The 27831-nt window shown below is 41.2% G+C and overlaps 1 protein-coding gene across 8 annotated transcripts in view; it reads right to left on the bottom strand.

Moving 5' to 3' along the window:
- Positions 1-24167: 24167 nt before the first annotated feature.
- The window catches only part of HMBOX1 (homeobox containing 1), a 164987-nt gene continuing 161323 nt past the window's right edge, over positions 24168-27831 (bottom strand). For 2 of the 8 annotated variants that reach the window (XM_075598675.1, XM_075598672.1), the window contains exons 9-10: positions 26010-26104; positions 24168-25130 (exon numbers count right to left, since the gene is read on the bottom strand). In XM_075598675.1, coding sequence (XP_075454790.1) covers positions 24993-25130; positions 26010-26104 — 233 coding nt within the window. In that variant the 3' untranslated portion in view covers positions 24168-24992. Of the gene's footprint in view, positions 25141-26009; positions 26105-27831 lie in introns of all 8 variants that reach the window. The other 6 variants (XM_075598673.1, XM_075598674.1, XM_075598676.1 and 3 more) reach the window with 6 other exon arrangements.

Genomic DNA, 27831 nt, shown 5'->3' with positions numbered 1-27831 from the left:
CGTGGAAGAAGGTTTGCCCCCCCTCTAAGGGAATGATTAAAAAAAGAATTAACGAGGTGATGCAGATGGAGAAGCTCACTGCCTTTCTAAAACAGAGATCTAACCCATTTTATGAGATATGGGAACCTTGGTTAACGCTACAGGACAATACTATCCTCCAACACGCTAACATCCCAAACTAATGACAGACTACTGTCACGGGTAAAGTCAAAAACAACAAGCTGAGGGCCGATCGCCGGGGGGCAAAAGTCCACCAACCTCACACCCCTCCCCCTCCCCCCCCTCTTTCCCTCTCCTCTTCCTTACTAGCTATAGCCTCCCCCTCCTTGGGAGACCCCATTTTCTGGGCATTTCAATATGCCCACCTCCCAGAAAAGTTAGAAAATGTTGTATTGCATTGGGTTGTAAAATAACCACATGTATGTCTGTATTCATGTAATTACCCAATAAAAAAAATTTGAAAAAAAAAAAATACAGACTAGTAACTTTAGAAAACAAGTGGACTGTAACGGGTATTTGGATGCCCCTAGTGGACATTATCCCTCATTGATCCAAAACATAACATATGGACGGTGTCAATGACTTTGACAGACCTGCTTTAAGAATGATTTCGCGGTCCAACCCCAAACTTTTTAAACAAAGGTTTTTAGAATGGAATTATGAAAAAGATTTGGACCAGGATTAATTCAATAGAGCTGCACAAAAATGATGGAAAAGTACTCCTTCAGACTAATGAGACATCTAAATGCGACAAGGTAACAAATTGCAATACCTCTTTCATTACTAGATACAATGGAGCACGGCACAATACTAACTAATGATATCAAGAACGTTTTCCAGAAACATTGGGTTACCCTGTGGGAAGATCTCTATTTAGACATAACGTTACCAGAAAATCCTCAAATTATCTTCAGGAAGAGTAGGAACCTCAAAAATATTCTGGCACCAACACAGCTGAAACAGGTTACAAACACTGTGGAAAAATCTTTGTGGTTTCCAGCCAAACCGTTGGGTTGTTTTGGTTGCCTCGGTGCCCAGATGTAGTATATGTAGACGTGGATAAAGTAAATAGTACAACTTTTACCTCGAAGACCACATGACAAATATTTCACATCCAACTGTTAATTCATTGTAACACCACTCACGTTTCGGGTTTATTAATATGTAGGAATGATGAAAAGACCCCTTAAAAGTTAGGTTTGCTGAGCATAAGAGAAATATCAAAATAGGCTTTAGTCATCGTGGAGTATCGAGACGTGTTATGGAAAAACATAAAAATAATAGTAATGGTTTCAAGATTAAAGGCATAGAGTTAGTCAGCTTAGATAAATGTGAGGGTGTGAGATAAATGTAGCAAGACTTGCTGTCCTTGGCGTTGTGGACGAAGACGCAAATGTCCATGGTGCTGGGGACAGTATCTGCCGTTATGGAGCTGCGGGCGGTCCATGCTTGTGTGTGGGACCACCGCAGCCTTAATCCTTCAGTGCCAGCGGCACTGGCGCTGAAGACAATAAGGTTGGCTATATCTGTGGGTGCAAACTCTACAAAGAAACTGGACTTCAAAAGCATCTCATTCATAAGGAAACACTCTCCCTTATTTATGTGAGAAACTGCATTTCAGTTATTTAAAGTGCAACTGTGGAAGCACAATATGGCTATAAATACTGGGTAGTGGTGGATCACATACCAGCTTTTCCCAGCTAACAGAAAAGGTTGAAATTAGTTTGAGTAGGGTCTTCCTGACCAATCAGAATCAGACACATTGACATATGCAGGAAGAGTGGCCCCCAAAACCCAGCATAACAAACTAGGTAGGGAAGCTCTGAGAATAGTCCTAGAGAGAAGACAAGATGCACTGAATGAAGTTTCTAGGACACAGAAGACATGGGCAGGAGGCTATGAGGAGCAACTGGTAATATGCATCTTTATATAACCTGTTATATATACATATATATATATATATATATACATATATATATATATATATATATATATATATATATATACATATATATATATATATATATATATACATATACACATACACATACACATATACACATATATACATATATATATACACATATATATATATACACACACACACACACACACACACACACACACACACACACACACACACACACACACACACACACACACACACACACACAGAATGAGGATGGAAAACATTCTGCAGTACTTACCTCCTCCTGAGCCACTCATTCAGGTTTTCAGTAGCCCAAGTACATTCCGCATTAGACTTAGAGAGATCACAGAAGCCATGCCTGCCTTTAAAACTAGACCTGTTTCCATACCTGTGGTTCTTATGTTGACTGGCTCAGTGTCTGATATTTGGGTGGTCTCCTCCATGTACTCAGGGCATAAGCTTGCCACTGACTCACATGCACAGGGGTAAAGATTTAGCACAGTGGCTAGGATCATGAGTAATCTCATGCACACAGCGTGGGCACTAATGAATTTCGGGCACATATTTTATCTAGCTCTGAAAAAGCGGCCCAAAGGCTTCCTGTACCAAGATGAACCAGAAAAATAACAAATACAGAGGAAAGATCCTACCTTCACTATACTGTTTAATTTCACACCTCAACGTGTCATTTCACACCTAACGGTGCATTTTATTCTTGACAAAATAAGCCCCAAACAGAAATTTAAATGGCTGCCAGCCCCCTCTCCCTTAGTGATATCAGACAACTTCAAATAACTTTATTAGCGTAAATTAAGACAACTTTTTGATAACACTTTGTAATCTGCATGGGAACCCCCCCCCCCCCCTCCTTTTGCCTGGTTGAGTGTAGACCGTGAGAATAAACAGCAGGATGAACACTTGAAGGAAAACAAGTACAATAAGTTTGTAATCTGCTTTAAAGGACATCACATTAAGCTTTCTTTCAAGATCGGTCCATTTTGTGGGGAACTGCACCATTAAGAGAAAGGGGAAAAAGAGCTGAGACACATACTGTAGGGATGTGGTGGTGGTGGAGGAGGTTGGAGCAAAGAATATGACATGAAAGTGGCAAAAACAATGGATAAACTTCCATGTAAATAGTGCCCCGCCCCTCAGGAAGCCCTGGCTACGCCCCATGGAAAGCACCGTATGACAAAATAGGTGGCAGAAATTAGCAAACGTATGAAATAGTACAGTTCTCACGTATGTAACTGTAAAACTCAGCCCATGTAAGGCTAACATGAAACTCTTGAAAACAGCCACCTAATGCCACATTGCCAAACATGGAACATGTATCCAAGACAATGTGTTCCAGGCTCCTTTATCCACCACATTAGATACATGTTTGGCAATGTGTTCCAGGCTCCTTTACCAAACATGGAACATGTATCCGATGTGGTGGATAATGTGTTCCAGGCTCCTTTATCCACCACATTGTCTACCTTTATGGTCCTTTGCATTCGGCCAACCACTGTTTATTACAAATCATACCTGGTTCCTGATGAGGATGAGTGGATAAGACAGGTTATCATTTTGCAAAGTAAATGAACACACAAATGCAAGGCAGAGTTCAGTTATATGTTTTTATTTTCTAATAGGTACAATACTAAAATAAACACAAATTAAAAAAAATTCTTAAAACAAAACTGTACAAAAAAGCAGTATACTACATTTTAATTACAGAACAGTCTACTGTCCAAAAGGCACTAATCCAGAATAGGAGATACAATGATACAGGACTCATTTAAACTATTTTGCTTATTTAATACAATAGAGTGCTTGTTTCTCTGTCCATTCACATACAGAAACAAGGACTTTGCTACAGTTATTACACATTGTTATAATTGAGAGCCCTACCCAGAAAGGTGCAGTACATCTCTCCCTGCAGCCGAGAAAATGACGAGATCAGCCATGTCACAGGGTCACCAAAGGAGAAACCTTTCACATATTGGTCTTTAAATCTCCCTTTCTTTAACCCAAGGCATACGCTCTTCATTGCCAGCCCTGCAATGCGATATGTTGGTAAACCCTCAGGTACTGACAAGGATAAAGCAGCAATGTATATACAGGAATCCCCTTGAACATTATCACGATTCTGATGATAAATAAAAAAAGGAGTATCACCTGGTCCTTCCAATTATATACATACCCTTCTCACCAGAGTACCCAAACCCCCAAAATACTGGGGGATTCCCAATAATGACAGCTGCTTCTTGCCCACATTGTCCCTCAATGTGCCCACTGTGAGGAAGAACTACTGGCGGGTATTGCAGTCAATAGCACAAAAGGAACATCCCAGATATCAAAGCGCCCCACCGAACATCTTTCCATAGCTATTGTCTCTAAGTAGTAGTAGTAGTGGGAGCTGGAAATGTAGTGCTGTTCTGCTGCTGCTCTATCTTTAAACAATTCAGCACGTTTATTTCCAGGTCTGGGGTAGGTAAATATTTTTCTGTTCAATCTCGCCATGCTGCTTCTAGTGTCTTGTTTTCCCCCCCCCCCATACAGATATTCACTGCAAATGTTCTCTTACGCGCTTGCTCTGTAATTTTGGCCTAAATAATGGTGTAATGGTTTATAAAGGCTGGAATAACCTTTTGTTTCACAGGATGTGACTGCTCACCAAATTCTAACCCATTCAGTTTTACAGATGTAGATAAAATCTTCACGATCCATTCAAAATTTGTCGTAGCCCGTTATATATTTTAATGGGCCAACAAGGGATTTTTTCATAATGGAAATGGATGAAACTACAGTATGGTGTACAGAGCTTTTACAACCTCACAAGTCCCTTATTCCTTTGAAGTGTCACTTAGAGAACAAACTTTTGAGGTTACAAAAATTCTGTGCACAATTTCATCTGTAAGGAACTCGCATATCGATCTGCAGTATAAAAAGAAGCTGCAAACTATGGCAAATGTACCATTCCAGCTACTAGAACATTGAACTGGATCCATGCTAAAAATATATCAAAGCATTGGACTTGCGCTTCGGTTTGCTATCTGGCTCCTGCAACCTGAAGATGTTCTCAGAGGCTACGTTGTGAAATTCGGATGGTTTTTGTCAAAGTTTGAACTGGACGGATTTTCATTTTTAATACAATGGGTGATATCGTGGACATTTTCAGACAGCTTCGGCTTTTACAACAGCCACCCGACTTTCTAAATCTAGTCTTGATGCAAGTATTAGGGCGATTAGGAGCAATTGGAAAGACCATCTGTACAAAATATACAGCTCAACCTCGTTATAACGTGGTGCTTGGGGTCCAAAGAATCACATCGCGTTAGAATTTTTTTTTGCTTGTAAGAATTGCACCCTACAGGGGTTCTGCGGCTGCCGGAGGGGGAGAGGTGGGATAACTCTCCCAGCTGTCCCAGGCCCGGGGGCGCAGCAACACCCCCACTCAGGAGTGACCCGGCATCAGCAGTAGCATCTGGCAGCTCTCTCCTCTCCCTACTTCTGCCGTCAGCTTCTGGCTGACGGGGAGAGAGAGGAAAATCAGCGCGAGAGCCAGCATGGTAGGAAGATCTGCATGGTACTGTATATATGGTAAATTGGGAGCCACGCTTGCATCGCATTATAAGCGGATTCGCATTGTAACAGGGTTGAGCTGTAGTACTCAGACAGAAGATTTAGTAGTTTTAGCCGAGTGCTGATATAGCTGTATTGCTATCCCATCCAGCACTGACAGGGTTCAATGACTGTATGAATGATCTTTGATCAATTGTAAAAATGTAACTGCGGAACGAAAATAGGCCCAGCAGTTAAAAATCTATTTTTTTTAAAATAACTAATACTTATTCCATGCTTTTTGTGTAACCAAAACCGTAAAGCTTTGTAATTCAGAAACAGAGTGAAGATATCTGTATAATTAAAAGGTGCAAACTCCAATACTCTACATTGTAAAACACATTTTGTGTTTGTGTCACCTTTCAATAAAACACTTTATATTTGTGCGCTTAACCTCTTGCATTGCATTTGCAAGCTAGCGTCTTGTAATTTTTTTTATTTTTATAGATGGAAAAAAGCCGTTTCAAAGAGTGCTAAATACTTTTACAAGTAGTAACATTTGTTCTGTCTTGAGAGGAGTGGTTGCACATTTAACCGGTTTTGCTGCCAGAGGAGCGGTCCAAGCTCCTCTGGCAGTGAAAGTGTTAAAGACCAGTGCAAAGCCTTTGAAATATTTTGGTCTAATTTATGTTCTAGCCACAACTAATGTTCGGTCCGGGTCTCAATCAGAACTGTCTAATGAACACGTTTATTTCTGGAGCTGTAATAATTCTCTTACATATTAAAAGTTTAAAGTCAATGTGCACCTGTAATGGCCAATTAGAAACTGCCGCTATTCTGCGCTCAACGTCTCCCATTATTGCTATTATAAATTGACATGACAACAGCGGCTTCTCACAGTATAATAAAGGTCTCAGTGTTTATTTAGAAGTAAATTGCTGCTGTTCCTCAACAGTTTAGCTGCTATGTTGCTGGAGGGGCATGTAATTACGAGGCTAAACATGTGATCACAATCGTCTGCTAGCAACGCAAGACTCATTCAGTCCAGGTTTCACATCTTCCATCCAAGGTTCTGTGGGAAGGACAGCAGCATTGCTTGGGCTGCCCCAGCCCTGTCTTTGTTCTAGGCACAGGTAATGTAGACCAGTTGAAAGAAAGTTAATGCTTGCTCTGCAAAAATGTTAGGGAACACACTTGGATAATCTCTGTAAGATTCACCAAGGTATCTACCCAACCCCAGTCGGGTTTTTGCTAATTGAAGCTAAAATCTTATGATCTTTGGCAGCAACAAATTGACACATTCGTCACATTGCCTATATTAGTAACACTTCTTCAATTGATCTACAGTACTTTAGGTAGTATACGTTGGCAGTGTTCAAATTAGGGTTGTGCTACTAGCAGCCTGGAGTGTTAAACTTTGTATGTTCTCAATCTGCAATTAACAAAGGTGAAGATTTGCTAAACTCCGATAAGGGGCATGGGAGCTCTATCCCGTGTCAAATGCCATTCAAGTCAATGACCGTTAATTTGGGATTGAGCTCCAAATACCCATTATCCTTGTTTAGACAGCCTGGCCTTACGGTGTGTACAGGTGATTTGTGAACAATGAAAACAGAGATTTGAACTGTGGGACTTTTGTTCCCAACCTCCTAACACCCTCATATTTTACATCTGTAGTTACAGCAGCGGCACCCGCATACTTGATTTTAAATTCTATTTTTTTTTTTTTTTGCTGGTGTAACCATTACACCCCCTTCCCAGCCACCAAAGCCTACAATGTGTTACACACCTGCAAATACGGATTATTGTTGCACAGATACATAAAATCATACCTTTATATATGCATTGTCATTGGTCCAGTAAACAATTAATAATCCATTGTAATTAATTATGGATTCTAATTTCAACGGGAGGAAAGTGCAGGCATTTTCAGTCATTATATACCATTTAAAAAAAAATGAAATAAAGGGGTGAGAATATTGGGTTTAGCATGCTGGTTTGTAAGCAGCGATGTGATTTACTAGGCCAAGAACAAGCTCCTGAGATCTTCAGGTATTTGAAAGTCCAAGTTCAGGATTCTCAGTTCTCAGGCCTTTGACAGAGACCTAAGAGGACTCACTCGTTCTCCACTCCACTATTTCGGTTTATTACCCACTGCGTTGTGGACCACTTTGGCAGAGAAGATCTTAAAAAGTTATCACTACCTCAAAGAGAGGCAGTGCCAGGACCGACGTGGCTACTACAACTCCTCAAGGTAGAACGCATGAAATTCATGGTTTAAAATGCTACTTCAACCACAAACGTGCATTTAAAAGTCAAGTACATGGATGGCGGCTTCTTATATGGATTCCCTGTTCCCATTACCATTATGCAGCCCAACACCTAGATAGTATTTTTGGTGAGATTTGGTTGAACCATTTGGGAGATCTCCTAATCTTTTCAGTGAGGTTTCAGGGAACTTCTTTTAAGGAGAAAGTAAAACAATTATACATTTTTGCAGCAACTTTTTGGGGAGATTTTATAAATACAGTAGAAAGAGTTGGCCAGTATGACTACTACTAATGGAAATCATAAAAATGAACTACAGCGTTAAATGGAATGTGACATCTACAGGTAAACATAGTTTTTTTTTTTTACTGATGGATACATTTTAAAGATCATTATGTGCTTCACACAGTGTCCATGACCAAGCAGAGAGTTGAACCCATGGCACTTGGTATTACAGCTTGTGAACAGCGCCCTCTGTACAGGGAGAGAAGTACTGCATCTTTGAGAACAGTGTCACACACATAGAAGACAAGACAGGCAGCTGGATGGTTAACCCCTATGCTGCCAAGTAGGGTCACATAGCATTGCAAAAAAAAAAAAAACCTTTCTGGCGGCGGAAGGGTTAACAAAAACAGGTAACAAAGAAATATGGTTAACAGAAACAAAACAAAGCCTTTTCTCAATGCTCATCCTATACTACATCCTCCTTCTGCTTAGCAGAAAATTGTACGTACACAAAAATACAAATACACAATTTTGTAGAACAGTGTGATCTTAATATATTTATATATATATATATATATTTATATGAGTGGCAGGTTAGTTCATAATAGAGCTTTTTGCACTTTTGGCTCATATGCAACAAGGCTTATAAATTCAGCTTTAGCTTCTCATTCAGGATTTTTTTTAAATTAGTTTCGAACCATTGTTTTTGCATTAAAAATAAAAAGCAGCATCCAATTTGCAGTAGGAGCAGTTGTGGTGTTGAGGAGAAGGGTCGGTTGGCGTTTGGGAATCTACATTCCGTGTGTGTTTGTATAGAAGGAATCAGGCAGGCTGTACAAGAGGGGTTTCGTGACGGAGGTAGACTGAACCCCGCAGGCAAATTTCAACACAAGTGTTATCCACACTACAGGGCACGTATAACATAGGAAATACAAAACTGAAAAGCAGCTGCTAGAGAGTCACTCAATCTTTTTTTTTAACATCTTTTCTATCTGAAGACGTCAGGCACTTATGAAGTCCAGGGAACATGACAAGAGAAGGCACCTTAGCATATTCCTTGAACGTCCTGCCTTTGTGGCTCATTTACAGGGGAGATTGCGGCTGTGGTACCCAGAGCCACAGTTGCAATGACTATGGAAGAGAAAGAAGCCCGTCCTCTTCCATTTCTGATATCAGGATTTAGGGCTATGCCATCACCACCCTGGGAATTACACAGCACACAATGGGTTCAAGAAGACTCATTGGCTTGAGAAAGATCCAGATAAGACGCCAAAACATTGGATTTCTACTAGATATGCTCAATTACTGGCGCAATCACTATATCATATATATTTTTTAAAATACATATTTCGATAAAGAATGAGCACAATGAATTGTGAGTGGGATTTTCTAAATCTAAAAGGAATCACTGTGTAAACCTCATATAAAAAAATTAAAAAAAGACCAGTCTTATTTATTTTATTTAAAGATCTTTAAGTTTAAAACGGCCAAAGAAGTTTGCCATTTCCCTTTATTTTATTTATTGACAAACAGCCACTGGACTTCCTCTTTCAGCTATTGAAAAAGCCTACGGAGGTAGCAGACGTTATTTCATCCGTTAAGTGCATTGAGGAGAAATAATGTGTGCATGCGTTACCATGGTTTTCAATGGCGACGCATTAACAGGCGCATTAAATATTTTAATGCGTCGCATTACTGGACGCAAAAATGTCTGCAAAACCTGTGTGTGTTCCAGCGCTTATCCTGGACAACTTTGTCGCTTCGAAAGAAAAATATATAAAAATGATCAGTTCTGAGATTCGGGGGAGGATTTGATCAAAATATAAAGTTTATTAAAAAAAAAAACCTCCAGAGTAGGCAGGATTGCTTCTATAAATCACATTTATCATTCGATTTTAGGGTGGCGGCCCTAACCTTTTCCAATAATCCATGGAGGTGTTATTTTGTGGCTGGTCCTGCTGTTAATCCTTGGCTATCACAGTGTGATGTTACTTTGCTACTATATCTTGCTTGTCATTAAACAATCAGCCCCACACAGTCACAGGTGACGATACATGTACGTGGAATGACTGCAATAGGAAGGTATTTAGTGGGTACATTTGGCCTCTTTGGTGCTGAAGATGGTAATGCCATGCATCGCAGGCTGACTGGGATTGTGAAAAGACAAATAAATATGTACCTCATATTGCTTTGTTGTCTACAGCAGTATAATTACAAAAAAATAAATATTATATATATATATAAAAAAAAACAATGATTTCCCTCGATCTCTCTATGGCACTATTATGGCACCTTTCACTGCAAATTGATAAAGACATTTTGTTACGTTCTGAAGGTCCACAACCATATCCCACAGTTACAGATTGTTGTCCTGACATTTCGGATTTATTAAATGGTGCAAAGCCTTAAGGCCCCTTACAGCCCAGGCAAATTGTATATATGGCCTATAGTATCTACACGGACAATAGTCATGTTACACATCCCCAAAACATTGGCAAGGACAGTCCTATGTTCAGCAAGCACATGGAAAACAGAACCCAACCACTTCTGAGTTGGGGGGACTGAGTGTTTTATTAATTCAGTATTTGTTTCCTTATGAAATTTAAAGACCACAGTTATACTCATGTATTGTTATCTTCTTACAAGTTCTATTAGTAAATTCAACACCAAGATAAATGGGTACTAAGGGAGTCATTCAATATACTCCGAAGGTACGATCGGCCGAAGACACCCATGCAAGTCTCACTTTGGAGTATAATGAATTGCCCTGAAAGGGTAATGCCCCTTAACCTGCCATGGGTATGCTTGCAGGCCATTGACAGTAAAAGGGTCAAACGGGGAGGCAATGCAATGCTGGCAGGCCTTTCTGACCCTCGACATGCTATGGCAGTGCAGATATACTGTATAAAAATATTCCACCGAGTAAAAAATAATAATTTTTCCACTGAAGGAAAACCGATACCGATACTGCAACTGTTTATGTTTAGTCAATATATATATATATATATATATATATATATATATATATATATATATATATATATATATATATATACGAACCGTGATGAGATACAGGAAATAGACACAAAGCAATGAAGGCACCACCCAAAATGTGAAACATTTATATAGACTCAAATCTCCATACAGTATATGCTGCTCTGCAAAGACCAGCCAACAATTTCTTCAACCACTCCAGTGCATACAACTAGGATCCCTCTTGGTGTTATACAAAAGTTAATAATACACGAAAATTATTTTCCTAACCGCACGAGTTTAGGTTTTAGTCTTTTCCTTATGTTCCGATTACCTTTTACGTTTCGAATTACCTTATGTTCTTGAGATTCCCTTTACATCATTACACAGCTGCAGAGGAACATTACATTGACCATCTTTTTCATACTTTTGTTGATCCTTAGTTTGCAAATTATCCTTCATCGTTTCCCCAAAACTGACCTTGAAAGGGCTGATAATTATGGGCGACAATATCCAAGCGTTCAAAAAAAATAAAAATGTGCAAACCGCCAAAAAACTAAATTGGTAATTAAGTTACATGAAGAGACCGTATCAAAGATTTTCTGGTACAAAACAAGGTGCGTCTTAGAAAGAAGACCTCATTGTTTTTATTGGAATTGTTTTTCTTTGCTACATCCTGAGCAGTTGTTGCCCCACGGAATGTTTAATATGTAGATTACATTAAATAGATGGGGTCTATGTTTTTAGAGAAACCTCTCAACACATCTTCAAAAACTAGCACAGCTTGATGAGTTCATTTCCAGATGCAGAGAAATATAAAACATCTCTAGTCCAACAATGCTAAGCAAAAGGAGGTGAATGGTCCATACAGATGTCACTTTTGGGTAGTTTTCCCACATCAAGTATAGGATTTGACATCTGAATGTGCTAAAAAGGTGCATCAAGAATGACAAGGCCTGGGAGATATAACAAGAGCGATATCACCTGTGCAGTATGTAAAACAATTCGTTTTTGAACATGTGTTTTTGAGACCTAATAAACCGTTAGCCACGTCACTATGAAATGTTGGTCTTAATGATGTAAGGTCTTGAAAACTCATGTACAAAGCTGTACATGTACAAAAAAGTCATCTTTAAATGTTGTTTTCAAAGATCTCCAGTGGTCAACACTACTCACAAAAGGCTCACATTATGCAGAGTTGTCACCCAAAAAAAAGCTCAGGGCCAATCTGATCAGTAATTTTGCATAAGGAATGAACATGCACTTAATAGGACACTAAATCAAGCTTAGTAGTCAACAGCTTAATATTGGCTTAGCCCGTTGAGTGCTGGAGGGGGCCGTGGCACTCACCATCATGTGATCGCTCAGTCACCAATGACATAATGGAAGGAGTCCTCCTTCCATTTCACTTCCTCATAGAACGCCATCTTTTCCCTAGAAAAACGAGTCGGAAGATCATGACGTAGCTACAGTACTACTGTACGTTCATGGGTCACCTGGTGTGCCAGACCCCATGACGTAGAGTAGCTATGTCTACAGGGGACACCGAGGGCTAAATCACAGTGGAACCATTCAACTAAATACCCAATTAAATATGTTTTCACTGACTCCCACCGAATTGGTAAACTTATAACAAGAAATACATGTAATAGTTCACCAGGAGATAACGGCATATGGGGGGGGGGGGGACAGACTGTCTGCGCAAATAATTGTATTAACAGAGTGCACAAAGGTTCCTGCCGCCTAATACCTGCCGTTATTTTGGCAGCACTAAAAGGGAAAGTAACTAAGCAAGACAGGCACCAAAGTTAATAAATTCCATTACAACGCGCGTGCTGGATAACACCACCCAAATTGCAAATATGGTGCAAAATTGGAGCAAAGTGCTTTCATACATTGACACAAAGAGGTGTAAAATGACATAATTTTTTTTTACCCCACTATTGTTCCAAATTTGTCCAAGTACGTAGCCCCAGTTTAGTAGTACACATACTGGTTTGACACACAAAGCTAAAGTTGAACTAAAATGACAATCACATCTCACTCTATTGAGTTTTGGAATCCAATTTTGTAATCAAGGGAGAGAAAAAAAACCAATCGATACAAAGTAAGGGTGTAGCGAGTCGCCTGTTTAAAGGGTCAGAGAACAATTTGAGAAGAATAGCATCCTGCAAACACAATATGCAGTGTAAAAGAAAGGCTAGAGCGGCATTGATTTTCATGACATACAAAGAGAATAAAAAAACAGTATCTAAAAATAACGGGTCTTTAAAAACCATTGCTGACAGGTGTCCTTTTCCCCACAGTGTAACATGGGGCGAATAGGAGAGACTGACAAATACTCCATCAGAGATCTACACCAGGGGTGGTCAGCTTCCGTTCTCAAGGGCCACCACCAGGCCAGGTTTCAGCGATACCCCTAATACCTGGCCTCCTGACTGCCCTTGAGGACTGGAGTTGGCCGCCTCTGATCTAGACGATAAAGAGGCTAATGTTGAGTAACTGAATATCTAAATCTGGTTGGCATATGAGAAGGGGGTTGTTTGAGAATAGATCTAAAAAAAAAATACATTAAAATAATAGTACAATATTCTATCTATAGTTATAATACTGCAGTCTTCTGCAGGGTGGGGGTGCATTTTGATATGATCATTGATTTATAGTACACAGAAAAACAGAGGGAAAAAAAAACACATTTACAGTTTATGTTTCATTAATTGGTAACAAAAAAATGTCTGCGGTGCGGTGATCGCAGCAAAAGAAAGATAAACGGGGTTTTTTTTTTGCCAACAAGGGAAAGCAAGACAGACTTTGGGAATGTTAACACTCACCAACAGAAGTATTATTAATATCAATTAAATTGGCTTATACAGACGTTAACTGGAATACATAATCAAGTAGAACAAGCTGCTGCATAGAGCATTTAATTGGTGCGGGGAACCACTAATGGTAAAGTATACCAAACAAGCATTTTGAAGAAAGATACAGCATTTATTTTGTATCTTTACGTGAGAACGTGAGACCGTTTTCTAGGAAACTACACACAGAATCAGGAGCCAACACGGCTACTCGTAGCCAGCTATTACTGTCAAAAACGTCCCCATGGGAGCCAAGGTTTAATACACTCAATACTTACAGCAAGTAAAGATACTTGGAAGCCGTTCACAGTTTTGATTTAATCAATGTATTTCTTAGGTAATTGCAGTGTTCGACCTTCACCTCAGTAATCCTTCTATATAATTCTACGTCACTTTTCCGTTGATGCTTTCCTGCATAACAAGCTATTTTTTTTTTAACTTGTTAGTGCACTAGAAATCTTACAGAAACAGATAGGAAATTAACACACTTATTTCAGTCTCTATGGAAGGGAGAGGACAAATTAAATTCTGCTCAGTATTTAAGCCAGGCAGTCATATGGCACCCCGGTTATTTTCCATATGTTGTGGTGAGAGTACGGCTGTTATTAAGGAGTTCACCGGCACAATAGTAGGTTCTTGGGACCTTGTTCTAGTGCAAAGGGAGTTAAAATCAAGTAATGCTGTATGTGGGAAATACAAACCAACAGATTATGGTGAATACTACCAGGGAACAAGCACAGCATGTAAAAGCAAAGCATTGCTCATGTATCCTCAACCCCAACATTGATGTCCCAACTTTGGACCAAAGTGACCCGAAGCAGTGATATGTTCATTATGTTTATTCATGTGGTGTCATTGGCTCGCTTTAAATAAATAAAAATCAGCTGAGTTTCGGAAGTCATTTTTACATTTGTTGTTTCGCTGGGGGGGGGGGGGAAAGACGGTTATTTTATATTGTGTTCGCCACCCAATAATGAGACAACCAGATTTGTGAACCTACCCTCCCCTTCACATGAGAAGCAGCAGGTATTAACCCGGCAGGGAGACGAACAGAAGGCAGAAGATAAGGGGGCTGAAATCAAGTCTCAATATTTATAAACATTTTAAGGGAGCAATCCAAGCAATATCCTACGTGGTTTTTAAAAAATAAATAAAATCAGCCCTGTAGTATTAGATAATACTCACTACATTTATTTATTTTTTGACATTTTTAATGAGTTTTAATATACTGAGCATCCTTTGATTTCTATAGCAGGATTTAGCCCACTTACCCAGCAGTGCAAGATATTTGCCTGTTTGTGATAATCTGTTGCCAACATTCCCCACCGTTTGAGCTGCAAACTGTAGCAATAGATAATGTTACCATAGTAGTATAAGGAAACATTGTAGCTGCTGAGTTACACTGACTGAAAGGGTTGATTGAAACTGAAAGGCAGCCATTTCGTGAACCCTGGGAAGCGGAATCTTTGCTGATCAATCACGGGACAACAAATCAATTGGCAGCTTAGGTAATTAGTTTTCAATAAATTTAATCAAAGGCTGCATATATTAAAACATTGTTTTTTAAGTGCCGCTTGGACGGCCTTTTTAAGATATATTAAAAAGTTATTTAAAAGTACTTTTAATGACCATATTTTTTAGACATCACCAACTTTTAACATCACTGCCATTAGTTCGCTCGGTCCAATGTGGGACTACACATTTATACAATACACACCATATACAGCAGTCACCAACCTACATAACGGTCATTCACAGATATTAAGGCACCCAAACTTCATTGATTCAAAAGATATACATAAGAAAAACCGGCACTAAATAGTTTCACACTAAAGCAAACAATATATATATACACTATATATATGTGAATATATTTAAATATAAAAATTAAACATCTGTTTGATTCAGAAAATATATTTGCCAAAAGCCACCGCATTTTATCTTATATTTACAGGATCAAATAATAAAAATGTCATTAACACAACAAGTTATCTGCACTGTACTGTATTAGGAGTGCGAACACTCCTAGTTTCCCAACTTAAACTGGGTTTTAAGCACCTAGAAGTAGTTTAATTGCAGCTAATTACAGTAATGGATTCCTTTGTGGTCTTATCACATCACAGCATAAAATCTATCATTCGATTAAAAATAAAATAAAAAAGTGCTAACATTCAATGACAATTGTTATAAGGAAAATAAATATGGTGGAATCAAAAGGTAAGAGCCCCTGGATAAATAAGTCATTTGTACCGAGCTGTAATAGTGTGTGCAGTCTCCCTAACCGTGCAGCTTTCTTCCTCATTGGCTTTGGCAGACACAGCAGTGACACGTCAAGGTTTTTACCGCTCGCACCAGAAGTTTGATAAACGAATGGGAAGTTTGCTGGTCAACTGCGGATTTCCGCCATGCCTGATTAAGTTTGCTTGTTTCTCAGAATGAGAGAGATGGCTTTTGGGATACATTTGATTTGCCTGCTGCTGCTGCTGCTGCTGCTGCTGCTGCTGCTGCTGCTGCTGCTGCATACAACAGTGATAAAGTGCACTCCTGCAGTATGAGCAAAACGACATCTCCGGCAGGCCCACAACCCTCACAGCTGCCTGTGAGCAGGTTTGCCGGCCATGCAACATTTTTTTATGAACAACGGCTTTGATGTAAAAGCGGTGTTAAACAGCAGGCATAAGCTTAAAGGGATCCATGTTAAACTAGATAGGAAGCACACTGAGTGCTCATTTGCATGTCATCACCCAGAATCCTTTGCTGCAGTGCAAGTACTGTACGCTGTGTGATTATGGGGTAAGGCAGGTTTGTGGACCTGTCTGAAACATGTGAATGTTCTCAAAAGTGTTCTGGTCATTGCTGTACGGGGGTTGTCACTTTCACGCGCCATCATTTATTTATGCCACTCTACTAAAAGCTAATGTCTTATCTCAATACTGATGAAATGACGGCCAGCTTCCAATATGTTACCTCCTTCCCCCTCCCCCCCCCAGAAAACAATGTAATTGTTTGCCTCAAAAAATAATAATCAGACAGTACCTAAAGCAAACATCTGGATGTTTTAGTTCCCCTTGGCAAATAAGTGTTTACACAACCTCTAGCCCATCCAGTTCCTGTCAGAGGGGCTATAAAGATAAGGGAGAAGGACACAAGAGGGTTTTGCCTGTGCAGCACATACTAATATCAGACTTTAGGGGTACGATGCCATTATAACACTTCCTCTTTCTAAGTTAGGTTAACACCTTTTTGAACAGACAAGTCTGCATTGCTTCAAATCCCTTTGCTGCTGCGGTCCGGCAACACTTTGCATACACATGCATTGCTGCCCCCTCTAAATCAAAGGGGTTCATTCATTAATAAGTGATTTCAGCAAAATAAATATGTGCTCAGGCTAGGCAGACATGTCACAGTAACTGCAATCTTGTGTCCAACATGGGCTTTATCTATTAGTTCCAGTTATTTCCATACCTACCCAGGGTTTGAATATGCAAAAGCTCAGCTTTTATTACTCTATATGTAAATAGATATCCATGTGTATATGTGTATATGTACATATATACAGACAGATTCAGACAAGATTATTGTACCCGTTCATAATGAAGAACATCAAAGATTTTCCGTAGGCTTCAATGGCAGTGATAATGCAGAATACAACAGCATATGCATACGGCCAATGAGCGCTTCACCTGCGGCCCCCGACTGCTGCTTTATCCAGCAGCCCTCTCTCCCCTTACCCCCCTGCACAGAGGGAGCAGGGACATTGCTTCCACAGATCTTAGCCACTTCCTCAGCTGCTTGGTGATGTGCACTGATAAATACCACCCTGCTACTGTGCTATTTACTGGTTCCCAGTGTAAAACGAGGAGCAGGACTAGATTCATCAGGGCACCTTCTTAAAGGAGCGGACTGGAGGGAGACGGGAGAGGCTCCGACCCGCGGCAGTAACGTCCTTCTCCCTGTGCCCTGGGGAGAGAGAGGCAATATGTGGCCCTTTAAATATATCACATTGCCCACTACATATATACATACATACGCGTGTGTGCGTTTATATGGGAGATCTTGCGCTGTAATGTGCAATAAGTGGTGAGGTTTCGGTCACAAGAAAACCAAAAGTATAGGGTCATTACTTACAAACAGTCAGTCACCTAAACCAGAGGTGCTAAACTCCAGTCTCAATCCTCCCCCCCCTCCTCAACAGGTCAGGTTTTCAGGATATCCCAGCTTCAGCACAGGGGCTCAATCAGAGGCTCAGTCAAAGACTGAGTTACCTGTGCTGAAGTAGGGACTGATTGAGCCACCTTTGCTGAAGCGGGGACATCCAGAACACCTGACCTGTTGGGGTGTGGGGGGGGGGGGGAGGGGTTGGCTTGAGGACAGGATTTGAGCAGCCCTGACCCAGACATACTGTGCCATGCAAGCAGTGTTGCACTTGCAGCAGGTGATCATAGTGCTGCGGTTTAGTAAATCCGGCCAAATAGGAGTTTGATTTTTTTTTTATAACACTAACTACTATAATTACTATTCAATCATCCAGCAAAGCCAGCAAGTGTAAGAAACTCTCTGTTTCAAGTATCAATGACACACATTTTTTAGACAACCGCGTTATTTCAGCTCAGGCAGATAAACAGACATACAGTTATTTTAAACCAGAAAAGGCATATAATAGCGAGTGCATGCGGCATAAGGTAATAGATAAACATATAACATACTTCACCCACATCCATAAAACAGGAGGAGACACGGCACATCATGAACTTAGCCCCGAAACGTTGCATTTCCTTATTTTTGGTATCACTTGCAGTACAAGTAATTAGCCATGGCATTGTAAGTATTTTGTTGACTTACCTGATGTGCTGTGTCTTCTTTGGATCTGGGTGAAATACACACACACACACACACACACACACACACACACACACACACACACACACACACACACACACACACACACACACACACACACTATTGCAGTCTAGTGAACCATCCCCAAAAATACAAATGACATTAAAGAAGGAAAACATCTTGCACAACATCCTTTTGTTTGTTTTTTTGTTCTAGGATTGAAGCAGGGGGTCTCCAGAGCAGAGCTGTGTTCATTTCAGCGACGGGGATGCCCTACTTGCTGAGATAGAGACCTCTGTAGGGGGGTGCCAGTATCTGTGTAGCCAGGGAGTTTGTGCGACGAGCAAAATGGCAGCTTTAAATGTCCCGCGGGCCAATAGGAAGCCTTGCGGCTTCCTATTGGCCTGCGTGACCTGGACATTTGAACTCCATCGAGATACTGCCAACCCGCTACGGAGGTAGGTATCTCGGCTAGCAGTGGGTCCCCGGAACTGAAATTAACACCGTATAGCTCCGGGAGCCCGTGCTTCAAACTGGGAACTGCAAAAGATGAAGAAAAACTAGTGCATCGTGCTTTGCTGCTTTAAGGAGGCGCTTTGCTTACTCCCATTTCTCCACAACTTATGCCTTCTATCATCTTACAAATACTATAGCTACATCCCTGCTGTGAATAAAGACGTCTATTTCTCAATACAGTGGGCCAAATTCAGTCCTCAAGCCCCAGCCACCCCCCCCCCCCCAACAGGTCAGATTTTCAGTATATCCCTGCTTCAGCACAGGTGGCTCAATCAGCCCCTGTTTCAGCACAGGTGGCTCAATCAAAGGCTTAGTCTTTGACTGAGCCTCTGATTGAGCCACCCCTGCTGAAGCTGGGATATTATGAAAACCTGACCCGTTGGCTTGAGCACTCCTGGGTTAGAGGAACCACACAATTGTAATGATTAGTAACATTAGGATTATGCAGTAGAGCATTCACTTTGAGTGGTGCAGCAGGGTTAACTTTAAAAGCCCCGTCTTGTGGGGTCACTTGAGAATTTGGTTCAAAATGCATCTTCCCAGCTGACTGTTTCTTCACCAATTACAGCCACGACCATTAAATCTCTTGATCTGCAGCATGTTTGCGGCATACTAAAAGATGCAGTACTAATGTTATGTATGAACGCTCTGCAGGATATTCCTGGGCTTGTTTTTCAACACAAAACAAACACGTATCCAATCAAGCAGTCATTTTCTTCCTGTGTGGCCAGACGATGCTGTATTTTCACACAGTAGATTGCATTATTTCTCTGTAGGAAGGCCCGTGACACATTACAGATGCATTGGTTTGAACAGGCGCTTATCAACTAGATATAGGTATCAACAGGCACCAAAAACATAGATTGTAAGCTCATCTGGGCAGGGGCTGCTGTGTCTGTAACAATCCTACGTGCTGCATATCACGCGCTATACTGTAATTGTCCCATTGGGAGAAAGGCGCTATATGAAATAAAATTATTATTAATAGAAAAAAAAATAACAAAAACTCCAATCTCATTCATTCTTTTAAAATGTGAAGACTAACACCTACTGTAGTCACATAATCCACCTGATTAACCACAGAGAATCAACAAGTCTAGCCAGCTTGCCTTCTTTACAAATGTCTGGATGCCTATTAACATGTGGTAAGCAGAAGCACACTTAAGTAAAAGCCCCCTTCCTACCCACCAGTGTCTGATTGTTGATGAACTCAAGGGCCTTATTCAAAACTGGTCAGCTCCCACCAAACCACCTACAGTACAACTTTATTTTCGTTTTATTAGCAGAGAATGTCATGGGGATGCTCAGAATGCATTAGTCCTGCCACAAATTGCCATGCCACAAAATACAAGCCCTTCTGGCAATTACTAGGTGAACACTTTTGCTGCCAGAGAGACCTGCAATAGGTTTAAGGTTCCTCTGGCAACACTGTTCAAAAACATTGCAGATAAATTAGTGCACCCTTTAGAAAAGACCTACTGTACATCAGAAGACGACTGGAAAAGGAAAATCAATGCTTTCATATTTAACGCGTGGAAGTCCTTTCAGCAGAGTAATATTGTGGAGCCTTCATGCATACTGTAACCACTGCTATCTTACATACTAAAGCGTTAACATGCTTTACAAGCTGTACTGTAAGTATCCGCCTGTACTGGCCACCATCACCGATATACGTCACTCGATAAGCCAGTGATTGCTGGAGTTAGGAAAGCATGAACCGGTCCATTTAGCAATATTAATGCCTTCAAAGCAGCAGTCCGGCCTGCCTGAAATAACAATGATTATTTATATGAATTTAACCTTTTAGGATACCCACGGTTACTTGCTGCCAGGCCCCCCTATAATGTTCTGGATGCCAAAACGGTCATTTGGGTCTGATTATGTTGCAATATCTACTTGTTATTGTGATCTATCTACTTGCGTTTCTGCAACTATTTAATTTTGCTGCTTTCCAGCCTACATACTTGTATATTTATGCAATTCCGAAGGTGAGAGGAAAACAAGAACCTATTTAAGATGACAATTTCTTTTCTTTTCCCCAAAACCTTTTCCAAAAGGGGATACAACAGGAGTGACCAACTGCAGTCCTCAAGGGCCACCAACAGATCAGGTTTTCAGGATATCCCTGCTTCAGCACATGTAGCTCAGTCATTATGACTGATCAACTGATTGAGCCACCTGCGCTGAAGCAGGGAAATTCTGAAAACCCAATTTGTTGGTGCCCCTTGAGGACTGGAGCTTACCACCCCATGGTCGCTTTAGGCGCAGTACCCCTTAGGACCAGAGTGAATTACTTACATACTGTACAGGATGAGCTGCCACAACAACAAGACTGTGTGTGGTTTACTGTACAGTATGTTCAACACAGAAAACAAGCAACGTTTCTGATCCCTCAATTAGTGGAGTACCTCCTGCTGTTTTTGTAATACACCGCCTTCTTGGTGTGGCAGTTCATTCTGCATGGTATCTCCGTATATACAGTGGTGTGCAAAAACATTCACCCCCTATTAATCATGTCACATTTTGTTGAATTACAAATAACGTATGTGCAATTTTTCAAACAAACAAACAAACTATTTTTATTCAAAGCTACAAAGCCGTAGTGGTTAAACTGAACACTGCTGTATGAGGAGGAGGTTACATGTCAGCAAATGTGAAAAGAAGCATTGAAATGAACTGGTTGTATAAGTATTCAGCCCCTTAAGTCAGTACTTGGTAGAAGCCCCTTTTGCAGGAATTAGTTGGATCGGTCTCTACTAGCTTTGCACAGTAGGATGGCGACATTTTTGCCCAGTTCACTGGAACATTGATCCAGTTCTGATAAGTTTGTTGGGGGACGTCGGTGGATTGAAATCTTCAAGTCTTGCCATAAATGTTCGATTGGATTCAAGTCCGAACTTTGACTGGGCCACTCAAGAACCTTAATTCTCTTCTTGTTCAACCACTCCTGTGTAACTTTTGCTTTGTGCGTCGGGTCATTGTCCTGCTGAAATGTGAATTTCCTCCCCAGTGTCAGTGTCTTGGCTGAACTCAAACAGGTTTTCCCCAAGGATTCGCCTGAACTTTGCCAAATCCATTCTCCCCTCTATCCTGACCAGCTTCCCAGTCGCTGCTGAAGAGAAGCGTCCCCATAACATGATGTTGCCATCACCATGCTTGACAGTTGGGTTGGTGTTGACTGGGTGATGTGCAGTGTTGGGATTGCGCCAGATGCAACGCTTGGAATTTAGACCAAAAAGTCAAATTTTGGTTTTGCGAAAAAGCATGTAGATGACACTGTAGACATCTGGAAAAAGGTTTTGTCGTTAGATGAGAACAAAATGTAACTTTTTGGTCTAAATTTCAAGTGTTACGAATGGCGCAAGCCCAACACTGCACATCACCCAGTCAACACCATCCCAACTGTCAAGCATGGTGGAGGCAACATCATATTACGGGGAAGCTTCTCTTCAGCAGGAACTGGGAAGCTGGTCAGGATAGAGGAGAGAATGGATCATGCAAAGTTCAGGCGAACCCTTGGGGAAAACCTGTTTAAGTCAGCCAGGACACTGACACTGGGGAGGAAATTCACATTTCAGCAGGACAATGACCCGACGCACAAAGCCAAAGCCACACTGCAGTGTGGGCAAACATGTCACCATCCTACTGTGCAAAGCTAGTAGAGACCGATCTAAAAAGACGCATAGCCGTAATTGCTGCAAAAGGTGCATCAACCAAGTTCTGACTTTAGGGGCTGAGTACTTATGCAACCAGTAAATGTCACTGTTTTTTCCGCTTTGCTGACATTTAATCTCCTCCTTATATGTGTTCAGTTTAACCACTACAGCTTTGTATAAAAATAGTTTGTTTGAAAAAAAATGTGCATACATTATTTATAATTCAACAACTTGTGGGATGATTAATAGGGGGTGAATACGTCTACACACCACTTTATTACGGCTTCGGAACCTGTCTCTTATGTGCTAGCACCATCCTACAGTACAAAGTTTCTACTTTTGTTACTGGTTTAAAAAGAATGAACAGATGCCAGAGTTAGGTGTAGGAGATTTAAGAAGACGGTCAAGATGTTAAGGATTCACGAAAGTCGGTTGTTAGCTGCATGGTCCCTCAGATTTATATATGTTTACTCCATATGGTAAACATTTTCAGGATAAACGTTCCAAAATGCTTAAACAAAACCCTAAAACTTTGTTCTTGTCTACATTTTTTAAAGGCATCAATCACCTATTTTGAACCTATGAACCATATCACAGCTGTTACTTCCGCTTGGTCCTGTGCATTTCTATGCCTTGAAGGGAACCATGTGGTTTAGAAGGTGGAACATAAAAAAATACAGAGGGATCATTCATGAAATGGTATTATGTACTGTTCTTCAATGGGCTCTCCTAGGGGCTTATTCATTACAATGCGGAAATGCCAAATCGGGAACAACCGCACACAAAACCACCCGTCTGACTTGAACGGGAGTGTCCGTCGGGAAGTGGTGCCCAATTGGCACTGTTGCACTTTAAGGAATAAACCCCCTAGTGTAGGACAGCCACCACCATACAGGGAGTAAGGCACAGAATGAGAACTTTATGAGGCAATGCATCTTCTAGTCTGATATATTTAATTCCTCGCATGCAAAGTAAGCCTGGACAACACCTGGGTTTAACCCTACGACTACCGGAAGAGTCTGCAAAATACTGCTCTGGAGGCAGGGGAATGAACAATCATGAGATCATGGATTTATACAACACTTTGTAGGATGGAACTTTTAAAATTCAGAGGCTTTTAAGTAGCCACCTCTGGGGTGGATTTATGGCAGCTCATTTCTGCTGTTGGTGTGTGTATGGCAGCCTATAAAGTAAGATGAAAGAACAACTATAGTATCGTTATCTCACGGCCCCTTGTAGCATTGTACTGGAAACGGTAGCCCCTTGATTTGCAGAAGGTAGTCAGTGCTGGAGTGGAGAAGGTGAGGTGGGACGCACGGCAATCCGAGTCAGCCCTCTTAAACACGGAAACGGTTAATTTAACCACAATTTATAGGTACATTAGAAGTACTAGACCGTACACAATGTAGACATTACTAGTGTATACTTTGTAGTGTATTAGTGACGAAAAGTGAAACTACCTTTCTACGATTTGGAGAGCGCCCAAGCTTAAAAACCACTGGTAGACTACACTGTGCTACACAAAAGGGGTTTCCTCACCAGCTACCTGTCTCTGCCAGAATCTTTGCACTAGTCCCCCTACATTGCGCATGAAATGCTGGGAGTTGTACTGCTGATCTAATACTACAATACAAAGGAAACAAGGATCGGAAGTTCTGTGCAAGTGCTACAGTAAAAGGGCACGGAGTGAGTCTCTGGAGGAAGGCGGTGTGTCCGGGAGTGAGTCTGTGCGTAATTTGGGGCTGTCTTCTCACACATGTTATTTGTACTGGTCCTTGCCATCATGAATATTTCGTTTACAGGTCCTCGTTTTGGACCAATCTGTTAAATAAGATGCCTGGGGAGGTTTAATGGTGCCTAAGGCTTGTATGTAAGGACTGGAAGCACTTTTATATTGGAATGCAATGATGGAACAGTGAAGTTTTGTAGACCCGGCGGGATCTGGGAGAGGGAAGATGGGCAATTATTGTTGAAATTAATACTGAGAGAGCATACGCGAAGGCTAAGGGCACCATGCCATCTTCACAGAACGAGACCCTACCAGCTAACGCGACGTACAAGAGACTGCAGTTATACTGTAAGAGGAACACATATTAAGGGCTGAGGAAAGATTGCTAAGGTGCTACGTCTAAATCTAAGTAACTTTTCAGTTTGACCCGTCCCGTTGTTTAAAAGGTATCAGTCGTCATCGATCGCCTCTGTCTTGATCTCGTTAGTTCCTTGCCGGGCCAGTGCCAAAATGGTGTGGTTGACGGCTGCCATTTCCACCGCTAATGAGATAGGATCCTGATGATCGCTATGGCTAGTACTGTCATCCTATGTATGCAGAAGTAGAAAAAAACAATAAAATAAATATAGCAACTAGTTGATTAACAATAGATGTATAATGCAATTCAAATGCACAGGTATGCCCATTTTCATATCATAATGTCAAGCACAAGTCCTTCAATTTGATAAATTACCCTCTGCACATTTCCCAAAATACCCGAGGTTGTGAATATTTGGAGCATGGGTCTGTTCCACCAACTGTTTATTTTGCTCCTCGAGCTTGCAGCGCTCCACACACACAGAGGAGGCAATGCTAAAGTGTTCCTACTTTCCATTATTATTTCACGTGAAGAAAATGTCCAGCGGGAACACCGCCGTGACATTCTACCCCATTAGATAATAATATCAAGTGTGAGTGAGAATAAAACCTGGTGTGCGCACGCTCTTGGAAATGACCTTCTAGTTTTGTGTATTGGGACCCCACAAGATGATCCCTCTCTTTCTTTTCTTAAAGCAGCAATCCCCCGTGCTATTCCTAGTTCCGGGAAGCCGTCCAGTTACTGTGATATTTACTGATGTATACCGTAAGTTGGCAAAATTAAAGCAAAATCAAAGGATTGCCACTGGGGTCGTCCAATTGAAAGCCCGTTCTTCCTATGATGACACTGCGGCTTTCTACTGGCCCATGGGGTTTGTACCTTGGATGGTGGCCATACTGGAGAAACACCAGCACATAAAAGGTAAGTAAGTATCTCAGGAAACGGGGGTTACCCTGGCTAAAAATAGCGTGCTACAGCTCCAGGAGACCCCCTGGTTTAGATTTAGTACAACATTAAAGGTTAAAATAGGGGGGATTGCCCAATACTGTCATCTATCCAGTGAGATTGTTGTTAGGATTAGGTCCTAAACAAAAGCTCTGATGCTCACCTGTTCAGAGTAATCATTTCCATCAACATCATCGCTGTTAGAATGACCTCCTGGACTTTGCACATCGATGCCATGGCTCTCCAGGATTGCTGCTTCTTCGAAAAAAGCAAACATGGCCCTAAATTATCGGCGACGGTAAAGCAAATAATCCTGCAGGAGGTGGAAGATTTAAGGCAGGGGCGGCCATCTCCAGTCCTCAAGGGCCACCAACAGGTCAGGTTTTCAGGATATCCCTGTTACAGCACAGGTGGCTCAATCAGTCCCTGCGACAGCACAGCACTTCGCCACCGATTGAGCCACCAGTGCTGAAGCAGGGATATCCTGAAAACCTGTCCTGTTGGTGGCCCTTGAGGACTGGAGTTGGGCCCCCCTTGCTTTAAGGTAAAGCGGGGTCTGACCAGGTACTCCCAAAGCAGTTCGAGAGATGGGGTTTGATAATAATGTGATACCTTGTATTGGATCAACATAAAATCACTTTGAGGAACAGATCTCTTTACAGTCAGACATTCGCCAACAGAAGAAAGCATGTGTTTTATTTTCTGTGCCACAACTGGATAACAATTTACACAAAGCTAATGGAAGTCCACGTGTAATGCATGTGAAACTCATGTTCGCATAGGAATAGGCTATATAGTTATTATAGAATGGAATGGGGGGTGTATTTAGTACAGGAATGAAGGTTGTTTGGCTGGTTACCCTACAAACATAGTTTGGCCTAGACAACCAAAGACAGGGTTGAAGACCCCAGGCTTAACCCTTTGACAGTCCATACTAATTAAGGCTCAAAGTGTAATGCAGACATCCAGTGCTATTCAGATATAGTAGACATTCTAAACTCGGCTTGCAAAGCGAGCTGCAGTTATCATGCCTAATAGGCTACACATCTCAAAAACCGACTGTGGCACTGCATTTGTAAAACAGATAAAGGAGTTTTTTCTTTGGTCTATACCAGGGATACCCAAGGCCCCTAGAATGTGGTGCAACACACTCTTGACCTAGGAGGTTGCTGCACGAGAGCAATAACAAACTATATCGAGGAGAAAAGGTAGATATGAGTGTGATATAAGTATAAAGTACTCTGACATATCTGTACCCAGCTGGTGCTACTATGCTACGATGGTCCTCGACAATACAAGGAGCTTGCTCCTCTATACATTGCTGAAAGGAATCAATAGGTAGAGACTGACATTTTGTATGTGGATCTCAGTGGTTGTAAAGGAAAATGTATCTCCCGATGGCAGATGTTCAGCCTCAGCCTGTGGGACGGGCCATGCTGCATCCCGAGTGAGCTCTCACAGGCAACAAAAACAACATTATTGTGTTGCATTAAAAAAAAGTTCTTTATATGCTCGCAATGAATATTATTTGCTTTTTTATGTTATGCCGTAATAGGCCAAAGTATATCTGCTCGACAGCTGAAAATCATACTTACTGAATAAATGTGTATTTTTGGCTGGTAGAAATAAAGATTAAACAGGTGAAATACAGCTGTATGTGATCAGACTGTGTGTAGTTTGGGGGGTGGAGGGGAGGGGGGGAGACTGCCAAAGGAAACAGTTATTGTATCATTTTATGAAGCTCTGTTTTAACCATTTCAGTGCCCAATGGAGATGTGGGGGCACTGCAGAGTAATATGTTGCGGGTCCTTCCGCCACTAAAGGGGTTAATAGCAAATAGCTGAGGGGGGAGGAAGGGGGGGAAAGAAATGTATAGAGATTTCGGTCTCCCAAGTCTATTCAGTGTATCAGTCTAGTCCTTCATTCTTCCCATGGTTGGTATAGAATAAGAGGCGGCATTATGAATGTTAATCACCATTAGGAAT

This window comes from Ascaphus truei, chromosome 4 (assembly GCF_040206685.1).
Source record: "Ascaphus truei isolate aAscTru1 chromosome 4, aAscTru1.hap1, whole genome shotgun sequence".
Lineage (NCBI taxonomy): Eukaryota > Metazoa > Chordata > Amphibia > Anura > Ascaphidae > Ascaphus > Ascaphus truei.
The sequence above is the reverse complement of the archived record's forward strand: the minus strand, read 5'-3'. Positions and strand labels throughout refer to the sequence as shown.